Raw genomic sequence first — 23,532 nt, 5'->3', positions numbered from 1 at the left:
GTTTACTTAAGGGGGCGGTTCATTAGGAATTTGTTAACGTTGGACTTGAAGACCTCCAAGTTGTAGTCCGGTGGGAAGCAGGCAGACGGAACAGAGTTCCACAGGCGTGCAGTTCTAAGAAAGAAGCTTTGTTCATGAAATCCGCGTTTTGATTAAGGCACAGATATAGAGTGGGGGAAATTTTTCACAGTGGATTCAGCTAGACGGGTGTTTTTCATGAAAGATTGGCGAGGGGGGACCAGAGATTGGAGTTCAGACGAGCACCTGCCATGAAAATAACGATAAAACAAGGATAGGCTCGCAACGTCTCTTCTGTGGGAGAGAGGTTGCAGGGTAGAGAAAAGGGCATCCCCCACTAAGCCACGAAGTCGATTTTGTACTCTGTCAAGGCAGGATAGGCTGTTTTTAGCAGCTCCTGCCCAGATATGGCAACAGTATTCCATCCTTGGACGTACTTGGCTTTTATATAGATAGAGAATTGCATCAGTAGTGAGATATCTTCTGGAGCGGTAAAAGGACCCCACCATCTTTCCAGCGACCTTGGCAACAGACTTGATGTACGTCAGGTCAGTCACTTCTTATGAATCCATTGTAGGCACAGGTTACACGGTATTGCATGGTTTTTAACAGCCTTCCAGCATACAAAAAAAAACAAAAAAACACTAGACGTTTTCATTCAGCAACAAAATGTGTTCTTGTATAAATGACCTCCTTCCTGTTGACTGAGGTATGGCTTTGATCCTGTGCAGTTCCAGTAGGTCCACTCTTTCAGGCTTTGCCTCCTTCCTTTGAGAAGCGGTTAGTTTATTGCTAATCGCCCAATGCTCCATTACTGGGGAATGCCAATGAAATTGTCTGGACATATTTTGCAGGTCTGAGTGTTCGTCTTCTATCCCACTTTCCAACTCTTGTGTCATATCATCACCGCCGTGGAAGGTAGATAAATGCTGAGTTTTTTTAGGAATTGTATACCAGAGCCACACATCATCACTTTAGTTTTAGGCAAGTTCACCATTAATCTCCAGATTGTTTTCCATATTTCCAGTTTGTCTTTTAAGTATTTCAACTTCCAAAAGTAACTTGATCTCTTTTCGCCTTTTATTCATGATATAAGAATAAATCATGAACCGAACTAAGTGTTATTGGAGTAGCCATCTATAAATAGAACTATGTTATAATAAAATGAAAACAGACAAAAACAATAGTTAACTAATGAAATGCTCTTTTGTAAAACAAACTGCAAAATGATTAACTCATTATTTGTATTATCCAGACTACTGTTCTCATCTTGTGTGTTAGTTGCACAATGTTTCAGTCAATGTAATCTCCGATATTCTTCTGGTGTACCGTGTCAAACTCAGGGAATCTTTCTCTCAAACTCAAAGACTCATGATGCAACAGTTGAAGTACTTGTTAAACAACTTCACTTGTAAGTGACACTTTTCTGGAGGTTGAAAGTTCGATCTTCAGTGTAGGCGATTATGAATTACTTAGGACTTCTATCCAGTCATGATTAATGGAACAAAGAAAATGCTAACCCCGTGGATCAAATAAAGGGTTCTATCTTAAATTTCATGCAGATTCTTGAGTTTGACAAAATATACCTGAAAAAGATTGGAGGTTACATCGGCTGAAATGTTGTGAAAATAACACTCCAAATGAGAACAGTAGTTCGAATAATCCAAATAATATGAGCTATTCTTCTGCTAGCATGGATATGAATTTAACACACACACGTATGTATATATATATATATATATATATATATAAAACCTAATTAGGCGATTTGTGCCAAAAATATTGTACTATATCACTAGAAGAAATTGTGTGGTAGACCTAGTTTTTATTTATCTTTCTTCTGCTACAAGAATATAATTTCAACACCTGAGTGAACAAAAACAAAGAAAGAAAAAAAAAACATGGTGAAAAAAATGTAGAATTTTCACTGAAAAAAAAAATACCTATGTGAGAAAAGTGTTTACGTTTAAAAGGCAGTAAACTTAATTGAGTTGAGAAAATCCTCCAATAAAAAAGACTGATAATTAAATTAAGTGACTACTTGAGAAAATACAGGCATTTAAACAAAATCAGGACAAAGAAAAAAACAAATTCTCCAACAATTATCAGAATCCGTTTGTGTTTTTGTTTCGTTTTGTCACATTTGTGGTTTTTAAATCTGTTTAGTTTTGTTTTTGTAAAAAGAAAAAGAAAACAGAAATATTGCTGAAGTCAAGAAACAACAGTTCACCCACCCACCCCTCAAAAAAAAAAACTAGATTTCATTTTTTAAGCGATTACATATAAACAGCTTTAAAAACTTAATGGTAAAAGTAAATAAAACAAAAATAAATTTCACATAAAATTATCACATGCATCAATCAGTAATAACCGATTCCTGTAGGCACCGCCAAAAATGGCCGAAAAATCAAGTTGTTGTTTTTAAAACGAAATTACATTTATTAAAATCCATTATTTCTGAGTAACTTTTTTTTTTCCAGAAAGATAAAACCCTGAATTTTATCATATAGAAAACAGAATAATGTAAAACTTTTTCTACTATTTTTAATTAAATTTTAAATGTTAAATTTTCCCAAAATGTTAACAATTGACATTTTTTGTCTTGCACAAAAAACGTACATAAATATTTAAAAAAAAAAAAAAAAAGGGTTTTGAAATAATTAATTTATTTATTTGTTGTCTAACTAAGATTTAGGATGATTTTCTAAGAGAATATGCAAAAATATCATAATATAAGTACCTGGATTTCAAATAATTTCACTTATTCATATAGGCAACCAGTTACTTCGCGTTGATCTAGAGTCTAGATCGACAATGTTTATGTTTGCATTTGATAAAAAGCAAACTATGGAAGACCAAACAGGCCAAAAAAAACTTATTTTTCAGTGACGAAAATTTCAATGTATTATTAACGCTGAGGCTGGCCAGTACCAGATGAGTGACCATTTGTATGAGTTTGGTTTTTAATGTGTATGTGTGCCGGGGCCACGCTCCCCAAAATGGGGGGGGGGGTCAATTTAAAGCAGAATAAAAAAAAAATTATTTCAGCACGTTTGGTCCACCGTAGTCGCAAGGCGGCAAACGTTTTCAAACGGGGTCGAAAAAATGATGCTATTTTTAACACAAAGGGCACAATATTTATCAATTTTTTTTTTTGTATCGATTCTTCAAAGCATGCCCTGTTTAATAATGGTCATGCATTATTCGGCTCGTTAAACAAAAATTGTTAATTTATTTATCAAAGATTTTAAAATGGCTTTTTTCGTATAAATATTAAAAAAAATTTTTTTGTTTTGCTTAACTTAAATTAATTATTTTACTTAACATATTCACCGAATTTCACACTTCAAAACTCAAAAGCGGGATAATTAAACACAATCGAAGTTCTGATATTCAGACGTCAAAATAAGGTATGCAAAAAAAATTTTTTTTTTTTAATCTATAATTCTGTCCCTTACAACAACACATTATGTTGTGTTCAGTTTCAGATGATTATTTTAAGCATATTTGTACCCCCTCAAAACAAGGGGGGTTGTAAGTAAAAAAAAAATATATATATAAATATCGTTTATGAAAAATAAGTACACTGTTATAAAGTTCATTCTTCTCTTAATAATCGCTGAAAATTTCGTATTGATCAGATAATTACCTGATTTTTGGTAGATTTTTAAAAAGACGGTCCGTCAAAAAGTGCTTACCTGCCCCCCCCCCCCCAGTTTTGGCGGTGCCTAGATTTCTGCATCAGATAGCATTTTTAAAAACACGTAACCATTTCTTTTGTTTTGTTTTGGAAAAATTTGTTATTATAATTTTAGCCATTTTCTTAATTCCTTGTAAATCAATTATGAGTAGGTTTTCTTTTTCTTTTTTTTTTTTTTTTTTGCTACCCGAACCAAAGATAAGTGACAGAGTTAAAAGGTAGACATGTAATTTGTTATTGCTTTTAACAGTGACATTTTTTATACTAAAGTTTTATCAGAAACATTAATTTTTACAATTATGAATTAGAATATGGTGAACGGCTCAGGTGTTGCAATAATGCGTACTCATTTTTTTTAAATAACGAAAAGTATTTTTTTCTTACAATTACAAGTTTTTTTGTTTGTTTTGTTTTTTTTTTAATCATAAATATGCTCAAAATTTGTTAACCCTCCCCCACCTCCAAAACACACACACAAAAGTTATCCCCCTTGAAAAAAAAAAGTGTTTGATTAGTACGTGGTCCGGAAGTAGGTGATCATCACTATCTGCTGGCCTGGAAATAAGTGATGATTCTATGTTAAATTTATATGTGAAACCGATTTCACACTCTAGATTTCTAAAATGAATTGTTTCTTTTTATATCGCATCTTTTTTTGTTTTGTTTTTTTTGTTGTTTTTTTTTTGCATATTATTTACATATAATAATCGCTTAAAAACAGAATCTCATTTATTTGGATGGTACTCTTATAAATTTGAAATCGTTAAATTTTCTGATAGTTAAGCACTAAAATAAAGGATCATTACAGCTTACGTATCATGCAGTCAGTATTGTGTGAAATACAAATGAATCACACGATCGGTGATATAAAGAAAATATTAATTTCACGTCGTTTGCATTTAGGTCATCGAAATACTCAATCAAAGCGTACTTTAATAGACCAAGGGAGATAACTAGCGATGCTTAAAAAGGTAATTCAGAGTTATCTCCCATAAACCGTGGCATCATATAACGACGAAAGTGAATGATAAAATATATTTCAGAATTATAAATAAACAATGACGTTAAAATAATTAAATTTAGTAACAAAAGAAGATAGGTTGTTCATATTTTTAATTAGATTGAGAATAAGTACAATGATTTCTGTAAAAGATCCTTTCAACAAGAGCCATTAAGATTTTAACTTCAAGATCTGTTTTGTTTTTTTTTTAATACTTTTGAACTTGTTGGCTTGGAGCTATTGCGTTTCGATTAATAATTTTTTTTTTTTTTATAACATATTCCTACAATGTTACATTATTTTCTTCGCTGCCCCCCACCCCTCACCATCTTCTCCGAAAAAACAAGACTCGTGTGAATATTCTAAAATACTCAGTGGAAAGAAAAAAAATATAAATTAGAATTTAGACTAGGAGATCAATTTTGTATATAAATTTAACGTAAAATGATTTCTTATTCTAGCGTTTAGTTCAACGGAAACTTTTAGCACTAGACTCAAATTAAAACGGTTGCTAATTAGGATTGGGATCAAGTAGGATGTTTAAATAATTTAATTAAAAGAAAATACTAATTAAGAAAAGATACCCAAAAAATTGCAATCATGACGTAAGCATCCCAAATTAGTTACAATTATTTCTTAGTTTGAAGGCAGACACACTATAAATAAAAAGTTGCTTTTTTTGGGGGGGGGGTCAAAGAATTTATTTAACAAACACCGTTTTCTTCTTTCCCCAAAAGATGGCAATAATTTTAAGAGTATTTTTGGGTTTTCTTTCTTTCTTATTTGTTTTAACACCCCCCCCCCTTTTTTAACGCAAAGTGTGAATATTTTGTTCTTGTTTGCAAAGTACTGGTTATTTTTAAGCCTTTTTTGTTGTTGTTTGTTTGTTTGCTTGTTTGTTTTTAATACTTTTAAGTTATTAGTTTATTTTTATTTATTATTTTTTGTTTTCCTTTGTTTTTATTCAGGATAAGGGTTAATGAGATTTCCAATAGAATGAATTTCCTATCAAAATCAAAAGAATATTACGAGAGGATTGAAAATGATAAACAAAGTTGCGTTGTTATAAGGGTGTTTTATGGTAAGTATTTTCTGAAATTAAATTTGAAGACGACAGTGTAGTCCGCAGGGAAGCAGTTCCATGGTAATGTGTTCCTCAGATGGAAAAGTCTTTTGCAGTTGTGGTAGAAGACAAGTTCTTGCTGTGAAATTTTTACAAAGAGGAATAAGAGATTGGAGTTCAGTCGAGTAGTTTTTTATGGAAATAACGAAATTAGAGAAATATTTGCAATATCTCTTGTGAGAAAGGGGATGTAGAGAAGAGAAAAGATCATTACTTCCTCACTATGTGATAGTGCCAAGGATTGCTTCATTTTTTTTTTTTAATGGAAATCGCTCCAGACAAGGCGTGAAGCCACTTAATCTAAGGAGCTAACAAAATTGAAGGATGACAAAGAGAAGAGATGCTTACTGACTCACTCGGAAAAGACTAAGGTTAAAAGTACAGAGAAAACAGTAAACAAAAACAGAGTTCCACAAGTCTGCGATTCTTGAAAAGAAGTGATTGGAATAGGAAGTTATATTACAATTGAGGAATCAAAACAGCGATTTGATGAAGACCACTATACCAACGAGTTGAAACAAAAGAGGCAGGAAATAGATCAGACAATTCTAAAAAAATTTATAGAAAAGACTGAGACTAGCAACATCACAGGTATGTGAGAGAGATAGGTAGCATATAAGATAGGGGGGGGGACAAATAAATTGCAAAGACATTTTGGAACCTGATCAATAATCCTTAAATGGGATGGAGATTCACCAGCTCAAATATGACAACAATACTCCATATATGATCTGATAGAAGATTTGTAGAGAAAGAGAATAGCGTCAGGTGTGAGAAAATGTTTAGAGCAATAGTGAGAATCTGCTTTACAAGAGCAATGAATCTAATATATGTTCGAGTACGCTAAGAAAAATTTGATGAGAAAGAAAAACAAAGAAGTTTCAGAGTCGATTTTTCGTCAAGAGCAGATAAATGAGAATCTCAGCAAGAGAGACAAAAGCTGAGTCTTAACAGGATTAAACAAAACAAACCATTTTGTAGCTCAATGTAGACAACTTCTAGATTAGCTGCATATTTTAAATGATCTGAGGGAGAGGAATCAAAAGCAATACCAGAATAGGAAGTGGTATCATTAGCATAGATATTAATTTTTTGGATAATATTCTCTTATAGATCATTTATATAAAGAGGAAACAGAGTTGGGCCTAGAATCGAGTTCTGAGGATAAGAAAAGCATTGGAAGAAAAGAGAATGAAAAGACACCATCCAGAGTTACTCACAATCTTCAATCAGAAAGAAAAGACATAATGATGTTAGAAACCTCACCACCAATACCATAACCTTGAAGGAGACCAGAAATGTTGAATAAAATAGCCTTACCCTCTTCTGAATTATCCATAAACAAACAGTTCCACTCAGTTACAATAGTTAAAAGTTCAGTAGCTGAACAAAAACCATGAAAGCCATACGCAACATCACTAAAAACCATGAAAGCTAAACGCAAAATCACTAAAAACCATGAAAGCTAAACGCAAAATCACTAAAAACCATGAAAGCTAAACGCAAAATCACTAAAAGCCATGAAAGCCAAACGCAACATCACTAAAAACCATGAAAGCCAAACGCAACATCACTAAAAACCATGAAAGCCAAACGCAACATCACTAAAAACCATGAAAGCCAAACGCAACATCACTAAAAACCATGAAAGCCAAACGCAAAATCACTAAAAACCATGAAAGCCAAACGCAAAATCACTAAAAACCATGAAAGCTAAACGCAACATCACTAAAAACCATGAAAGCCAAACGCAACATCACTAAAAACCATGAAAGCCAAACGCAACATCACTAAAAACCATGAAAGCCAAACGCAACATCACTAAAAACCATGAAAGCCAAACGCAACATCACTAAAAACCATGAAAGCCAAACGCAACATCACTAAAAACCATGAAAGCCAAACGCAACATCACTAAAAACCATGAAAGCCAAACGCAACATCACTAAAAACCATGAAAGCCAAACGCAAAATCACTAAAAACCATGAAAGCTAAACGCAACATCACTAAAAACCATGAAAGCCAAACGCAACATCACTAAAAACCATGAAAGCCAAACGCAACATCACTAAAAACCATGAAAGCCAAACGCAAAATCACTAAAAACTATGAAAGCTAAACGCAAAATCACTAAAAACTATGAAAGCTAAACGCAACATCACTAAAAACCATGAAAGCCAAACGCAACATCACTAAAAACCATGAAAGCCAAACGCAACATCACTAAAAACCATGAAAGCTAAACGCAAAATCACTAAAAACCATGAAAGCTAAACGCAACATCACTAAAAGCCATGAAAGCCAAACGCAACATCACTAAAAACCATGAAAGCTATACGCAACATCACTAAAAACCATGAAAGCTAAACGCAAAATCACTAAAAACCATGAAAGCCAAATGCAACATCACTAAAAACCATGAAAGCCAAATGCAACATCACTAAAAACCATGAAAGCCAAACTCAACATCACTAAAAACCATGAAAGCCAAACACAACATCACTAAAAACCATGAAAGCCAAACGCAACATCACTAAAAACCATGAAAGCCAAACGCAACATCACTAAAAAGGCCCAGAATTTTCAGAAAAATGAACAAGCTTGCTATTGATTAACCTTTCAAAACTTTGCTAATTACAGAGAGGAAATTAACAGGACAATACTTAGTTGGGTCAGACCGATCCCTAGTATTTTTGAAGATAGAGACAACAGAGGACTCTTTCCAACAAGAAGGGAAACACGATTTTGATAAACAGAGATTAAATAATTTTGAAAAAAGTTGAGGAGCAAAATGTTTTAGAACGACAACAGGAATTGAGTCTGGACCAGAAGTCATAGACTTTTAACATGAATTGCTGTATCACAGTGCTATAAGTATTAAATCGTAATACTCATGCAAAGCAGGGTTGAGGAGCTTAAAAGTAAAATAAACATATATGACTAGAAGATATATATCTGATATTGAGGATCCCAAAACTTCCAACTCTTCTAAGATTTCCCAAAACATCCAACTCCAATTCAGAGTCCTTCGATTTCCCCCAAAAATCTGACTAACTCCTAGAATTCCAAAATAAGTTTGACGGATTCTTAAAATTAACTAAAAAGTCCGACTGACTCTTAAGATAAAATAAAATCTTACTTCAACTCCTAGGATAAAAAAAATCCAACACTGACTTTTCGGATTTCCTGGTTCTCATTCCTATGAAAAAAAAATTCCTATAGACTACTAGGATACCAAAATTTCCAACTCCTTATTTTAACATGTTCCAAAGCTGTTGATTCTTCGGAAATTAAATAATCAGACTTTGACTCCTACCATTCTTACAAGTCGGAGTACGATTCCTGTCAAACCCTCTGACTCTGCAACCATGATGAAAAGACATGGAAAGTAAAGAGTCTGAGATGTTATCAGAAGTTCTTTGAATGCCAAAGTCTTTCTTACTTAAAAAACAAAAAATTGGTTTACAAATACCATCACCACCACCCCTCCGATTTTTAAACAGCAAGATAAAAAAAATGCACCAGTAATTTGTCAAACACGTATTAAAATAGAAATTTATTTTCTAATTAAAAAAAATACCCGTCCCAGGATGAGTAAAATAGTTTTGTACTACTTTTATGCCCATTAACGAAAATTAAATCGAGACTAAACCCTTATTTTAATTTTGATAAAAATTCATGAAATGATTTTGATTCTAAACAAATGTTTAAATTATAAGCTTAAACTTAAGGGGTCTTCAGAAGAAATTGAAATTCAAGGAATTTTGCTTAATTCATATCTAATAACAATGTATCAAATTCAATGCAAATCTGAAATATTTGAATTTTTAAATGAGAAGCTGTGCTCATGTTATATACCCCTAAAAGTTTCTCTAAAAAAGCTCAAATGAAACTGAAATTTAGAGAATATATTTTAATTTCTAATATTTATTGTTAAAATTTCATAAAAATGAAAGGCATCTGCAGTTCTACAAAAAGTATCCACCACCTCTATTTCACCTTTGCATAATATTAGATTAAACTAAATATAGTTCACATTTAGACCACTTACGCCTAGAAGCAATGTTTTAAAAGTCATAATGATCGGTTAATTAGTTTAGGAGTGAATCCTTTACATACAAATATTTAAATCTATCTATCTTTATAAAGATAGATTAGCTGAACCTACTTGGCATTTCCTGGGAGCAGATTTTATTGCGATTTGTTTTGCTTTTGTGGTACTAAGACAAGTTCTTGTTGTGAATGTCTTACAAGTAGGAAAACTAGAGATCGGAACTAAGTCAAGCAATTTCCATAGAAATAATGATAGAGTAGAGAAAGATTAGCAACATCATTTCTGTGAGAAAGGACGTTGGAGAGAACAGAAGAGATAACCCCCTTCACCAAACACTACATTGTACTCGAATTTGTACTCTGTCAAGGCAAGAAAGAATGTTACAGACTGGTACAGTAAGACAAAAAAAAAAAAAAAAAGAAGAAAAACAAAAGAAAAACAGTTGCTCTAAACTTCCATGTTTGAAGCCATTTCTCCCGGGCAAGACTGAGTTACTGGTTATCTCTATTATATAAAAATCAGAGTGTGTGTGTGTGTGTGTGTGTGTGTGTGTGTGTGTGCGTGTGCACGCGCGCGTGTGTGTGTGTGTGTGCGCGCGCGTGTGTGTGTATGTGTGTGTGTTTTCTTCATAGGTTATGAAACAGCTGAGCCTATCTTTTGCAAATATCACACAAAATTAATTTATGTCTGGCTGTGTTCTTAGATATGTTCTTTACAGAAATTCATCCGATAAGTATCGAAAATTGAAAAAAATTAAATCTTAAAAATAGTTTGTTTGTTTTGTTTTTTCTTATAGATAAAAAATAATTTTTACAGACGACTATTCTATGTTACACCAGCCAAGGTTGATCATAAAATTACACAAATCATTTCTTCTTAAAAAAAAAAAAAAAACAGATTTATGATAATCTGGAGAGCTTAGTGGTAGAGCATTCAACTACAGATTGAATAATCCCCTGTTCAAGACCGAGTGTACCTCACTATTTAATTTTTATTTTTTTCTTATTAATGAGTTCAATTTATGATAAAAGAGATATGATTTAAAATCACTGCAAATCATTTCTTCATTTACATATTTTACAACTAAACATTAATCAGAAGTGACATTCATCGTCAAGCCCAAATATCAGCTGACGCGATATTGTAAACAAACACAGACGGAATTTGATGAACATCATTATCAGTATTATTTTTTATTTTTTTTTGTAAATTAGTCCACCGGGCAAATTATTCCTCATAATATATAATAATCAATAAAGGATCGATTCTATAATACATAAGCAATCTTCATAAATTAAAATATCATGTTTAAGTGTATTGTACGACCAGGCTGCCAGCTAGTAGAAATTAATTTCTTCTTCAAATATGATAAATTGAAAAATGTTTAAAAATTGAATGCGTTGAAAAAGTCCAAGGCCATCCCTGTAACAGGCTAGGTCAGTGTTTTTCAAACTGTGGGTTCCGACCTTTCAATGAGTTGCGTGAAAAATTTGATGAGTTGTAACAAAAAAGAAAGAAAATCTAAAATATTCAATCTCATTAATCTTTTTTTTAATATAATGTACTTTACTTTCGTGTCGGAATTTTCTTCATATTTGCTTTTTTTCTTTTTTTTTTTTAAAGTAATATTTTTTTTCATACAAATAAATAAAACAAGGCCAATAGCCATTAGTCGCGTGCTCTCGTGTAATGAATGAATGCGTGAATGTAGGATTGACATGAAATTCTTAAAGATAAACTAAAATGACCGAAAAATGGGCTGAAATGACTTAAATAAATAAAAAGTAAATGACTTAGAATGACTTTAATGAACTTAAGGATGAATTGAATGACCTTAAGAATGACTTGAATGCTTAAAAATAACTGGAATCCTTCAAAAACAACTTGAATGGCTTTGAGACTGACTGGTTGTAAAGTGGGTGATTATTTTACATTAAATTAATACAGAAAATGATCCCCCACTTTATATCACAAAGTTACAAACATAAGTACAGCATGTAGTAAGAACAGATACTACACTTTGATCTTGGCAAAAAGGCCAAGAAAAGGGTATTTATTTGCTCCCCCGCCGAGCAAATTAGGCACAAGACTGATTTTTAATGTGAGGAGTGAAGGGGAAATGGGGACCAACTCCCCGGGGAGTAGGGGAGCTGGATAGTGACAATTGGTATGGAGGGTTGGTATTTATTTGCTCCCCCACCGAGCAAATTAGGCACAAGACCGATTTTTAATGTGAGGAGTGAAGGGGAAATGGGGATCAACTCCCCGGGGAGTAGGGAAGCTGGATAGTGACAATTGGTATAAAGGGTTGCCCCTACATTTACCAAGGTCTTATATGTGGGATTTTCCCTACATATGGTATTTGCTTGCAGTATCTGCCAGAACAGATACTACACTTTGATCTTCATATATAATTTATTTTGTGAAAATGAAAATTACAATCAAAATAATTCAATGTAAAATCAAAATAAATTAAAAGTAAAATTCCAATTTACAAAACAAATTTAGGCACACTTGGCGAAAAGGCCAAGAAAAGCTTAAAAAGCTAAGAACAGCATCTATTAACAACAGACTTTTGATCTTAACCAAAAAGGCCAAGCATAAAAGTGTTACGGACAGACCGACTGATAGACAGACGGACCAACAGAGTGACTTATAGAGTTGCTTGCACGCGACTAACAACACAACATGCAGATCATAAAAAATATGCGTATAAATTGTCGATGCTGAATAAATGAACCTAGTGAACAGAGTTTGTCTTATTACACCTAAGTATTATGGGTCACGATGTAAACTGTAGTTCTTGCATTGTGTTTAATGTTTTTGTGATTCACAAAGAATCACAAAAACATTAAATTGATAAATTTGACAACTTCCTATAAATGAAAAGGGAGGTAACATTGAATAAACAAAGGCATAAAAACTATTTCGTGAATGAACGTTGTCAATATGAAAATAAAATCTACAAAAAGACAAACACAGAAGTTTTGCTAAATATATAAAACTAATAACCAAATTCGACTTAAAATATTAACAGTATGAAATATTGTTGTATGGTTGTTGTTTTTTTTTGTTTGTTTGTTTTTTTTTAATTCATAATGGCAAAAACACTAATTCTCAATAAAATTCAACTTTGACTTTTTATAATATACTCACAAACTTTATATATTTTTCTTAGTCTTTTATCTGCTTGTCCATTCCACTTTTTCTCCGAAACTACTCGAACGATCTAGCTGAAATTTTGTATGGACCTTTGTTATGATAAGCTGCAGCAAACTAAGTATTATAGTATCAATTCAATGCACTAATAAGGATTAATTACCACAATATCACATTTACTCTAAAAATTTGACAAAGCATTCATTCTAAGTCAATGGGCTATAACTTTTTCCCATTTTTAATGGGTTAAAAGGTTTAGTTTATGATATACAGGGTGGAACAATAAAATTGTTGCCCTAGAAAAGATGACATGATTCCATTTCCATTTTATGAAAACCAGTTTTCTTTTTATTATTGTAGAATATCTACTAGTTGGCCAGTTGTGTACAAATCCAAATAGCAATAAGAACCTTCTATCATGTCTGAAAGTGACGCATTGTTCAACGAGCGAGATCGGATATGTGCCGCTGTATAACTCATGCTCTCTACCAATCCAAGTTATGACAAAAAGATCATTGCCAACACCCTCAAAATGCATTGCTGGATTGCCACGAGTAACAGTGACATGCCCAGAGTGATGAAAACGTTTCCGGCCACAATTATGGTTTTTGGTGTGATTTCAACTGAGGGCCACATCATGCCACCTCACATTTTCAAAGTCGGCTTGAAAGTGTACCTGGATGTGCTGAAAAGTACGGTGATCCACTAGTGCAATCAGGTGGCTGCTGGCAGACCCTGGATTTGGCAGCAAGATTCAGCACCAGCCCACACGTCCAAAGAGACTCAAGCTTGGCTTCAGAAGGAGTGATACGACCTTCTACCCTTCTCTCACTGGCACCCTCTCCTCCCTTGACCTGAACCCGCTAGACTACTTCATTTGGTCAAACATTGAGAACATCACCAACATGACCTCCCACAACGCCAAAGCCAGCCTGATCGACGAGTATTCGCCAAGCTCCTGCTAGCACTTGTGGAAAATGCATGCTTCCAGTCCCACACCCGTATCGAGGTGGTGACTGAGGCTGAAAGCGGCTACATTGAATAGACATCAGCTCTACTACATAATCAAGTTTCCTGAATTGATTTTTTTTTTCAATAAAAGTTTTAAAATAAAGCTGTAGTGTTATTTTCTTTAGAACGACAACTTAAAGGTTCCATCTCGTAATACAGAATATCAGCTGAAATAAAACTGATGCATTAGCATCTTTTTTAAAATTAAAATTTCTTAGAACAGTGAGAGTGAAGTAGGTTAATAGTTAAAAAGATTTATTAACTGATTGGATAATTTTGCCCAACTTGCATGATTGCCAGGCCTATTATAGGGATGACCTTGGAGAAGACGATTTACATTTCAGAGAAACTTGTGTCACATGCAGACTCGAAAAAAGATGTGAATGCAAGTAAATATCCATTGTATTTTATATTTGCAGTGCAATTCAACAGAAGCCAACAATAAGTAAATTGGTAACTTACCTACGAGAAAAAGGATGATCTATGTCTCCTGAAATCCTGTTAATGGGAGGGGATGGAGTAGGCATGGGACTTGGTGGGGTCTTGATTGTATTAGTGAGGGTACTGATACTGAGGGGACGGGATGTTGCCATGTGAACCGTCTCGCCACTGACCTTATCTGGCGGGGTCAATGAACCAGCTGGCATTAGATGTACTGATGCATCTGAAAGAAAAACAAAATATATTTATATGTGGGGGAAGTGGGACAAACCTGCATAATTTTGGTATTGAAATAAAAGCATTAATACATGGTGACTTCTTTTTTGGTTCTACTATTTATGTACAACAAATTAAGGTACGACAAATGTACAACAAACTAAGTTATGACAAATGTACAACAAATTAAGTTATGACAAATGTACAACAAATTAAGTTATGACAAATGTACAAGACACAATTACTACTGATAATTCTCTATTTATGTGATATTTATGCACAACAAATCACTCCTTTTTTTTCTGTTTTTTTTTGTGTTTTTAGGGGTATGGCCCTAAAAATCTTTGTAAAAAATGAACAATTTTTTTTAAACTTTAGGGGAATATTTTAAAAAATATGGATCAAACAAAAAAGAAAAAAATGTTCGCTTAATTTTAAAAAAATGTTTTTGTTTTTTTACATAATTTTTTTTTGTTTTTTTTTAATGTTTTTTTTTTAATAGCAACTGTTTACAAAAAAATGACAATGAAAAATAAATACATCAACAAATTTCTTTAAAGTTTTGCCCATGAATCTGAAAAAAAAAGCTTACTTATTCTTTACAAAGATTTTTAGTAAAAAAAAAAAAAAAAAATAGCATGTCAGTTTGTCTGAATTAAAACCGGTTGCTTCTTGTAGTTCTTGGCGTAAAAATCCCAAGTTGATTGAATAATGTGCCTAAATATCACACAAATAAAGAATTAGCAGGAACAGTTGTCGCACTTTGTCGTTCATTTGTCATGCCTTAATTTGTCGGACATAATTAATACAACACCCTTCTTGTTTTTTCTCATGCATAAATCCCATACTACAGCATGGTCTGCAAAAGAAATCCTCATACAGATTGACCAAAAAAAATCAAATAAATTAACATAAATGAGCATTAACTCTTCTCGGCCTTGCCCTTTTGGGTAGAAACAAAGTGTAGTATCTGTTTTAATGCTACCCTTAATCTATTCAGTTCTTGATGACTGAAGGGGAAGTCTTTCAGGACAGAAGCAATTTTTATTATTGTTGCAATCTAGAATTTTTGGGGAGCTGGATTTTCTCACATTAAAAACTGCCCTTGTGTCTAAATTTGCCCTTGTGTGAAGACAAGTAAAAAAGAGCTCTTCCATAAGATTGACATTCGTGATATCGTATACAGAATTCTCTCTGACTTGCAGAATCTTAAAATAAAAATAAAAAATGAAATAAAATAAAAAATCTTCATATTTGGTTTGATTAAAGAAAAAATACAAATCGTTCCAACATAAAAACAAAAAATTAAAAGAAACATTTCACCCAATATGAGTTTTGTGTTTCTTAATGACTGCTAATTGATAAAACAAAGACTTGAATATTCATGATGTAACTTGGTGGGCAAGTCAGACTGAAATTGTTTTTGTAGTTGAATTCAAGAGCTTATGCTTTACAAGTTTAAACTGAGTCATGAATACCGTAGAAACATCTTCAGTACAGTAACCAACCCAGATTCAAAGGATTTCACTTGGTTTGTAAAATCGTCAAGGATCAGAAAAGGTCTAATAGACCCCCAACTGTGGATTCCAAGGCAGAGATTTAAGTCATAGAAGCAATTCTAGTGAGTAGCATTTGAAGAGTATCAGATAAGCTCAGCAACTTGCAGTTTTGGACAACAATAAAAGACAGACTGCTGAACGTTCATAACTGAAACTTGGTGGGCAAGTCAGGCATAGACTAAATCTTATTTGCAACAAATATACAAGAGGCGTTCCAAAAGCAATGCCTCCTATCTTTTTTTTTTTATTCTTCCTGAATGGATCAGAGGGGGTTGCAAATGACTGAACTTACGCATTCATGACCTCAAGGTTTAATATTGACGATGTGAGACTGACAGAAAGCAACCCCTGTCACAGACATGCACCAGAAGCAGAGATGTGTAAGTGAATTCCTGGCAAAAGTCCATTGAGAATGGTGGTGACTATGTAGAAAAATAAATTCTGGAGCACAAAAGGACAGTTGTTTTAATGGTACCCTCTCCCATAGCTCATCAAATTTTGAAGTTACAAAAAAAAAAAAAAAAAAAAAATAGGTGGCTTAATTTTTTTTTTTATCAACCCTGGTAGTTTGATTGCAGAAAGGATTGTGAATCTTAGCAATTTTACAGACAGCATTTATACACTATATATATATATATATATATATATATATATATATATAGTAGTAATTTATAAAATATATATGGCGATTAATCGCCATATATATTTTATAAATTACTAACTAGCTCTACCTACGTATTGAGCACTTTTGAAGTAAATACTTAAAGTTTACTCATAAACTATACTTTCATATATTAATTTTATGTGAGTAAATGTAGTTATATATATATATATATATATATATACACACACACAAACATACACACATACACACACACAAACATACACGCATATATATATATATGCACACACACAAACATACACGCATATATCAAAAAGGTGTTTAGCCATGCTGAAGACAAGTGATACTTAGTAACATGCATGTCCATGGATAAATTTTATGCATGTAAAAATTATTTAATAGATATTTGAATAAAAAACATTCAAATGCTTAATAAATAAAAAGGCGGACGTTGTCGAGAGTGCCCCCCCTCTAAATTCCACAACTTCCACCTTTTTTTTTATACTTTTTTCCTGATAATATTATCAATTACAGACTTAAGTTTCAGATTATAAAATGGGGTTCAGTTTTCAATTATAACGTTGTACTAAATTGAACATGAACTTTGTGGCCACCATGAAAAAAAAAAATGGCAACTGTGATCGGAAGGTAGAGGTTAGAACGGAGGAGTTAAAAAAAAATAAGAAAGATTTCTTTACCCCCCTCCTACTCTTATCTATCTCAACTATGTATGTATGTATCTATTTATTCATCGTGGTCACAAAGTTCGTGTTCAATTTAGTGCAACGTTATAAATGAAAACTGAACCTCCACATGAAAAGTTATAAAAAAAAAATTTTTTTTTTTTTCAATTTTTTTTTATAATCTGAAACTTGAGTCTAATCGATGATATTAACAGGAAAAAAGTTATTAAAAAAAAAAAAAAAAAAAAAAAAAAAAAAAATGAACATTGTGGAATTTAAAGGGGGGGGCACTCTCGACAACATCCGCCAATAAAAAATTAAATGTGTGTGTGTGTGTGTGTGTGTGTGTGTGTGTGTGTGTGTGTGTGTGTGTGTGTGTGTGTGCGCGCGCGCGTTTCATTTTACTTCAATCGAAGTTCTCAGAAATCAAGAAACCCCTTTCCTGGAGCTAACATCTGATCCCTATTTGAGATACATAGATATTCAAATATTCCATTAAAGTTCTCCTTCATCTCTAAAAAAACTGGAGTTAATAAATAAGTTGGGAACATAATTTTCTTCTCCTAAATCGACCATTTAAATATGTTATAGCATATCTTTCATTTTGGTCTCTTGGTCTTACTGAATTCCAAGACAAGAAATCATCTGGTCTGGTGGAGTAACCAGCTTTATGCTGTTACTTGAGGTAACATCATTTGGAGAAGGTGTACCAAGCCAATGAAGGTTAGCCATATCAAGGCGATCTCATTTGGGCTGGGAATACTATGTTATTTTGAATATTATATTGGTTCTTCTAACAAATTGCTGTACAGAGAGAATTTGGACGCTTGAAGATAGTGTCTAGTAGGTATTCAAGTTTTCTCGTGTATGTGTGTGTGTGTGTGCGTGTGCGCGTATTTCCCCAAAACCTCTGGCGTTGATGGAGGGAAGACGAAAACTTGCTGCTATGCTTTAAAATGATCTTAAATAACAGCAAAGGGAGACTTGATTCCAAATATTTCTCATATGTTATATCCCCCCTCTTTTGGAAATAGGGTACGATTATGAATATCTCCAGTATCAAATAATCCTTTGAAATTTACTTTATGTATGAAATCCAAAAAGGGGAGATATAACGTATGAGAAATATTTGGAATCAAGTCTCCCTTTGCCTTTATTTCAGAATCATTTGACACCATAGCAGCAAGGCCAGAGGTTTTGAGGAAATATCAGGTATTTTGTAATTCATATGCAAAACTAGGAAAACAAATGACTATAACTGAAACATTTTATGGCTGTAAAAAAAGTGCCAAATAGGTTTTGGGTGATCCCCTTAATATGCGAGCTTAAGGACAAATGTCACATAGCCTACTACACAATTCAGGTCATTACCTTTCCAATGAGCCTTCATTTGTTAAATTCTGAAAAATTTGCAGGCTTTTTGAAAATTATAATACTATTCTATGGTTAAAATTTTATGACAATTGGTAAAAAAGAACCTATATTTTCAAACCAATAAAATATGGCCAAATTTGCCTACATTTGTATATATGTGTCCTGTGAGTCAGCTTCAGTTTTGTTGCTTCAGCTGTCTCCTCTGTGACCTTGCCAGGCACCTATTATATATATATATATATATATATATATATATATATATACTAGCTGGCCAGCTGGCATTGCTCTCTCGTATAATACGCTTACATATGATATTTTAATTTATGCAGATTGTGCGTGTATGATTATAGAATCAATCTTCAATGGAATATTATATATTACGAGAAATAATTTTCCTGGCAGACTAATTTGCAAAAAATTTTTTTAAATAATAATGATAATGTCGTTCATCAAATTCTGTTTGTTTACAATATCACTTAAGCTGATATTTGAGCTTGACGATCTTAAATATATTCTTTCTTCTCTTCTACATGAAAAAGAATATCCCTCTGTAAAAATTCCTTCTTTTTTTTTTATCTATAAGAGAAAAACTATTTTTAAGATGGTATTTTTCGATTTTCGATACTTATCGGATGAATTTCTGTACAAAACATATCTAAGAACACTGCCAGACATATGAATTACTTTTGTGTGAAATTTGCAGAAGATAAGCTCAGCCGTTTCGGAACCTATGAGGAAGGAACTCACACAAGGTGACTTTTATATAATAGTAGATATATATACATACATACTGACTCTAGACACAAAGGTTTTAGTGTGCTAATAAAACTGTATATTCTCAAACTTCATGTTAAACATGTGAATCAGTAAAGTAGTTTGAATGATAAAAGATTTAGTTTGAAATTCTGTACAGGTGCCAAAGTTCAACTGGAAGGTTACCTACTAAGTGTGAAAAATGCAAAAAATGCACCCAAAGAAGGTCGAATGTTACCTCAGCCGAAACCAAGATGAGAATAGTAGATATAATCTCCCTTCTCACTCTCACTAATATATATATATATATATATATATATATATATATATACTAGCAGGCCGTCTGGCATTGCCCAGTCATAAAATACACTTAAATATGAGTTTTTGATTAATGCAGATTTCATATTTATTATTATATTATATTGAACCCAATATATAGTAATTATTTAAAAAAAAAAAAAAAATGACTCGTGCACCACCACCGAGAATCAAAACCAAAACCGTTTAGCTTACGATTTACTTCGACGTTAATGCCTGACCTACGAAGACATCTTTGCTGCAAGACTAAAAATTAAAACATGAACCAATAGCTATTACATTACACATGCATATTTGTAATGCCGTCATTCAACCTTCAGCTGGCAAATTCCATTTTTTTAATTTTCACACTTTTGCACTGATTATAATATAAAGTTTTGCATGGGTTCGAATACCCTATATATTAAGTTTCATGTCTGTAGATAAAAAACTGACAGGAGTTTGGTAAGCAACAGTTTTTAAAGATTATATATGTGTGTGTGTGTGTGTGTGTGTGTGTGTGTGTGTGTGTGTGTGTGTGTGTGTGTGTGTGTGTGTGTGTGTGTGTGTGTGTGTGAGTTTACTATAACCTTTTTACGCAAATATTATGCAAGTATAAATCATGTAAAATATCTGCATGAATATAATTACACGTAATAGTTAACTAAAGATGGTCATCCCATAAGAAAACAGAAAAAACTAATAGGGAATTAATTAAAATGATGTTTAAAAGAATATACTAATTAGCTAAATCTTTTGCAAATAAATGCAATTCCACGACACATAAAAATTGCTTTCTTTTTAAATAAATAGAAAAAAGGGTTTTTAATTTGAATATCAATACACACACAAAAAAATTTTTATAGTATAGATATGTGCATGTATATATGCATATATGCACGTATATACCCTTGTGTGTACGGCTGTGCGTACGTTTATGAATGTCAACAAACTGACTCGTTCATTTTGTGTGAGAAAAAAATGTTTCATATCAAAATGTTATTCTAACTGAATTCGGATGTAATCTCTGATTGTGAACGTTGCCTGCTGTTCTCATTTTCCCACAAGAACCCCTTGAACACCCCGGGTTTACAGAACAGTCCCCAACCCCTCTCGGGTATACCACCCACCCCTCGCCTTCAACATAAACTTTTCATTTAACTGCATGTTATTCTTTGTCTTCTTTTGTCACTGTTCTACAATTTTTGATAAACTTTAATAGATAAACTTTCTTCACTCTTTGTGTTATTTCTATTTCTTTCTTTTTCTTTTTTTAAATAACTGAAGCACCTGTCGTATGTCAAAGGTTATGACAATGATCTTTTAAAAAATACTTCCTTTCCAACAATTTCATCTTTTTTAATATTATTAACTCTGTCTGTCTGTCTGTGTGTGTGTCTGTCTGTCTGTCTGTCTGTCTGTGTGTGTGTGTGTGTGTGTGTGTGTGTGTGTGTGTGTCGCGCGCGTCCGCGCGTTTTAATCTGACTCGTGATTAGAATGTGGGCTAAATCCCCCACCATCCCTTAAAATAGTTTGTGTATGTATCTGTGGTTTAAATAAATTCAAACAAAAAAGCAACTATTTTGCCTAATGGATTATCTAAAAACCACATTACTGAATTTTCAGTCAATGCTGTTGCCTTAAGGAGAAATGCTTCCTAACAGCCTGGAAAACTACATCAGTCTGCCTCGTATTTAAAAACTCTGGAGATCGGTCATTTTCCTCTCAGTACAGACCAATCAGTCTCCTGTGCATCATGAGTAAGTTGCTGGAATCTGTGGTAAGTAATCAACCACCTCAGCAAAATAAGCTGCTAAATGACATGTAATATGGTTTCCATTCTGCGAGATCCACAACTGATGTACTAAATGTTATATCACACAAGATTAGTGAATCTCTCAACAAGAGCTTCGTTTGTAGAGCAATAGCTCTTGAGATATCAAAGGAGCTTTGATAGAGTATGGCATAAAGGTTTACTTCTACTTTGGAATAGTATTAACGCTGGCGTCCCTCAGGGTTCCATCCTGGGCCCAACTTTCTTCCTGATCTTCATCAATTATCTCCCAAATCACATTCTTAGATCATTCATAGACATTTATGCAGACAACACCACAATCTATGGCAACACTTCAAAGGCCAGAAATGACCAAAACTTTTCTGATTCTCTCTCTTCTGATCTTAAGTGGTACAATGGGGAAAAAGGTGGCTGGTTAATTTTAATGCATCGAAAACCAAGCTTCTATCTTTTCATCATAATCTCTGATCCCCATCACACACCCCCATTGAAATGAATGGCTCTCGTCTTAGGGAAACTTCATGCCTTAAACTTCTGGGATCTTCAATCCTGATCTGAAAATGGAACACATGCATCAAATCTGTTGCTGAGATCACTGGAAAAATGGTTGGATCACTCTACCATTCCAGTAGGTATCTCACTGCCGATGCAATCCTCTATCTGTATAAGAGTCAGGTACGCCCTAAAATGGAGTACTGTTGCCACAACTGGGCACAAGCAGTTCGGCGTGCCCTATCCAGCCTTGATAAACAGGTTTCAAAACCTAGTAGGTGATGCCCTTTTCTCTTCCCTGCAACTTCTTTTCTACAGAAGAGACGTTGCAAACCTGTCTCTGCTCTATTTTCATGACAAGTGCGCAATTGAACACCAATCTATGGTTCCCCCTTGCTAACTTTCACAAAAAAAAACAAACAAACACCCAACTAGCTACAACCACTATAAACGATTTCCCACACTTTCTATCTGTGCCTAAATCTAAACGTAGATTCCATGAACAAAACTTCTTTTCCAGAACTGTCTGCCTGTGGAACACTGTTCCGCTGACCTGCTTTCCAGTTGAATACAACATGGTAGCCTTCAAATCCAATGTAAACAAGTTCTTGCTGAGCCGTCCCATTAAATAATCAAATTCTACCCAATTTACATTATTAACGATTACTACACTACCACCTTGTATTCATTAACTCCTTATCCTCGAGTGGCCTTCAGGCCTTGATAAGCAGTGACTAACAAGTAAAAAAAAAGAAAAAAGAGAGGAAAGTTGTTGTTTTTGACATGTGAGAACACAAGTTTTTCAAAGAGAAAAGAAAAAACAATAACAAAAAAAGCAACTTGTATTCAATGAACATTAAGTTTTGACATGCATTAAAGCAAAGCAAGCACATCACTAATACTAATTATCAGCAAGAAAATATGAAAGATAACATTTTTTTTTGCGAAACAGGTTCGAGGAGATGAACAACAGCTTGTAGGGTGGAAGAGAAAAAAGCATCAGCAACAAAGAAGGCTTCATTTTGTTGTTTTCTAAGTGGAGATCAATGGAGAGAAGAAAATGAACAAAAGACAAATGAAAAAGGAATTTAGTTATCTTCATCTTTGATTTTTTTTTTTCGGTTGGAAACTGCATTGAGGAAAAAGGTCAGGGATATGATCAATTAGAATAAAAAGGGTAAGATCAATCAATGCCAGAGATCGATTTCGTTTATCTGTTTTGCACTTATATTAA

At 33.3% G+C, this 23,532-nt stretch overlaps 1 protein-coding gene, 1 long non-coding RNA gene and 1 pseudogene across 11 annotated transcripts in view; 1 reads left to right on the top strand and 2 right to left on the bottom strand.

Annotated features, from left to right (window-relative positions):
* LOC145292912 (recombining binding protein suppressor of hairless-like) overlaps nt 1–23,532 on the bottom strand; it is a 438,485-nt gene that overhangs the window by 69,035 nt on the left and 345,918 nt on the right. For all 9 annotated transcript variants that reach the window (XM_080139064.1, XM_080139066.1, XM_080139060.1 and 6 more), the window contains one exon: nt 14,529–14,730. In XM_080139064.1, coding sequence (XP_079995190.1) covers nt 14,529–14,730 — 202 coding nt within the window. The remainder of the gene's footprint in view (nt 1–14,528; nt 14,731–23,532) is intronic.
* Nucleotides 1–23,532, top strand: part of LOC145292914 (uncharacterized) — a 49,862-nt gene that overhangs the window by 13,021 nt on the left and 13,309 nt on the right. For both annotated transcript variants that reach the window (XR_013869617.1, XR_013869616.1), the window contains exon 2: nt 5,687–5,799. This is a non-coding gene — a long non-coding RNA (uncharacterized LOC145292914). The remainder of the gene's footprint in view (nt 1–5,686; nt 5,800–23,532) is intronic.
* On the bottom strand, nt 11,811–11,947 carry LOC145293532 (U2 spliceosomal RNA; annotated as a pseudogene).

The sequence above is a fragment of the Euprymna scolopes genome, chromosome 14 (genome assembly GCF_053919585.1).
Source record: "Euprymna scolopes isolate OS-2025 chromosome 14, ASM5391958v1, whole genome shotgun sequence".
NCBI classification, from domain to species: domain Eukaryota; kingdom Metazoa; phylum Mollusca; class Cephalopoda; order Sepiida; family Sepiolidae; genus Euprymna; species Euprymna scolopes.
This window is presented reverse-complemented; position numbering and strand designations above follow the sequence as displayed.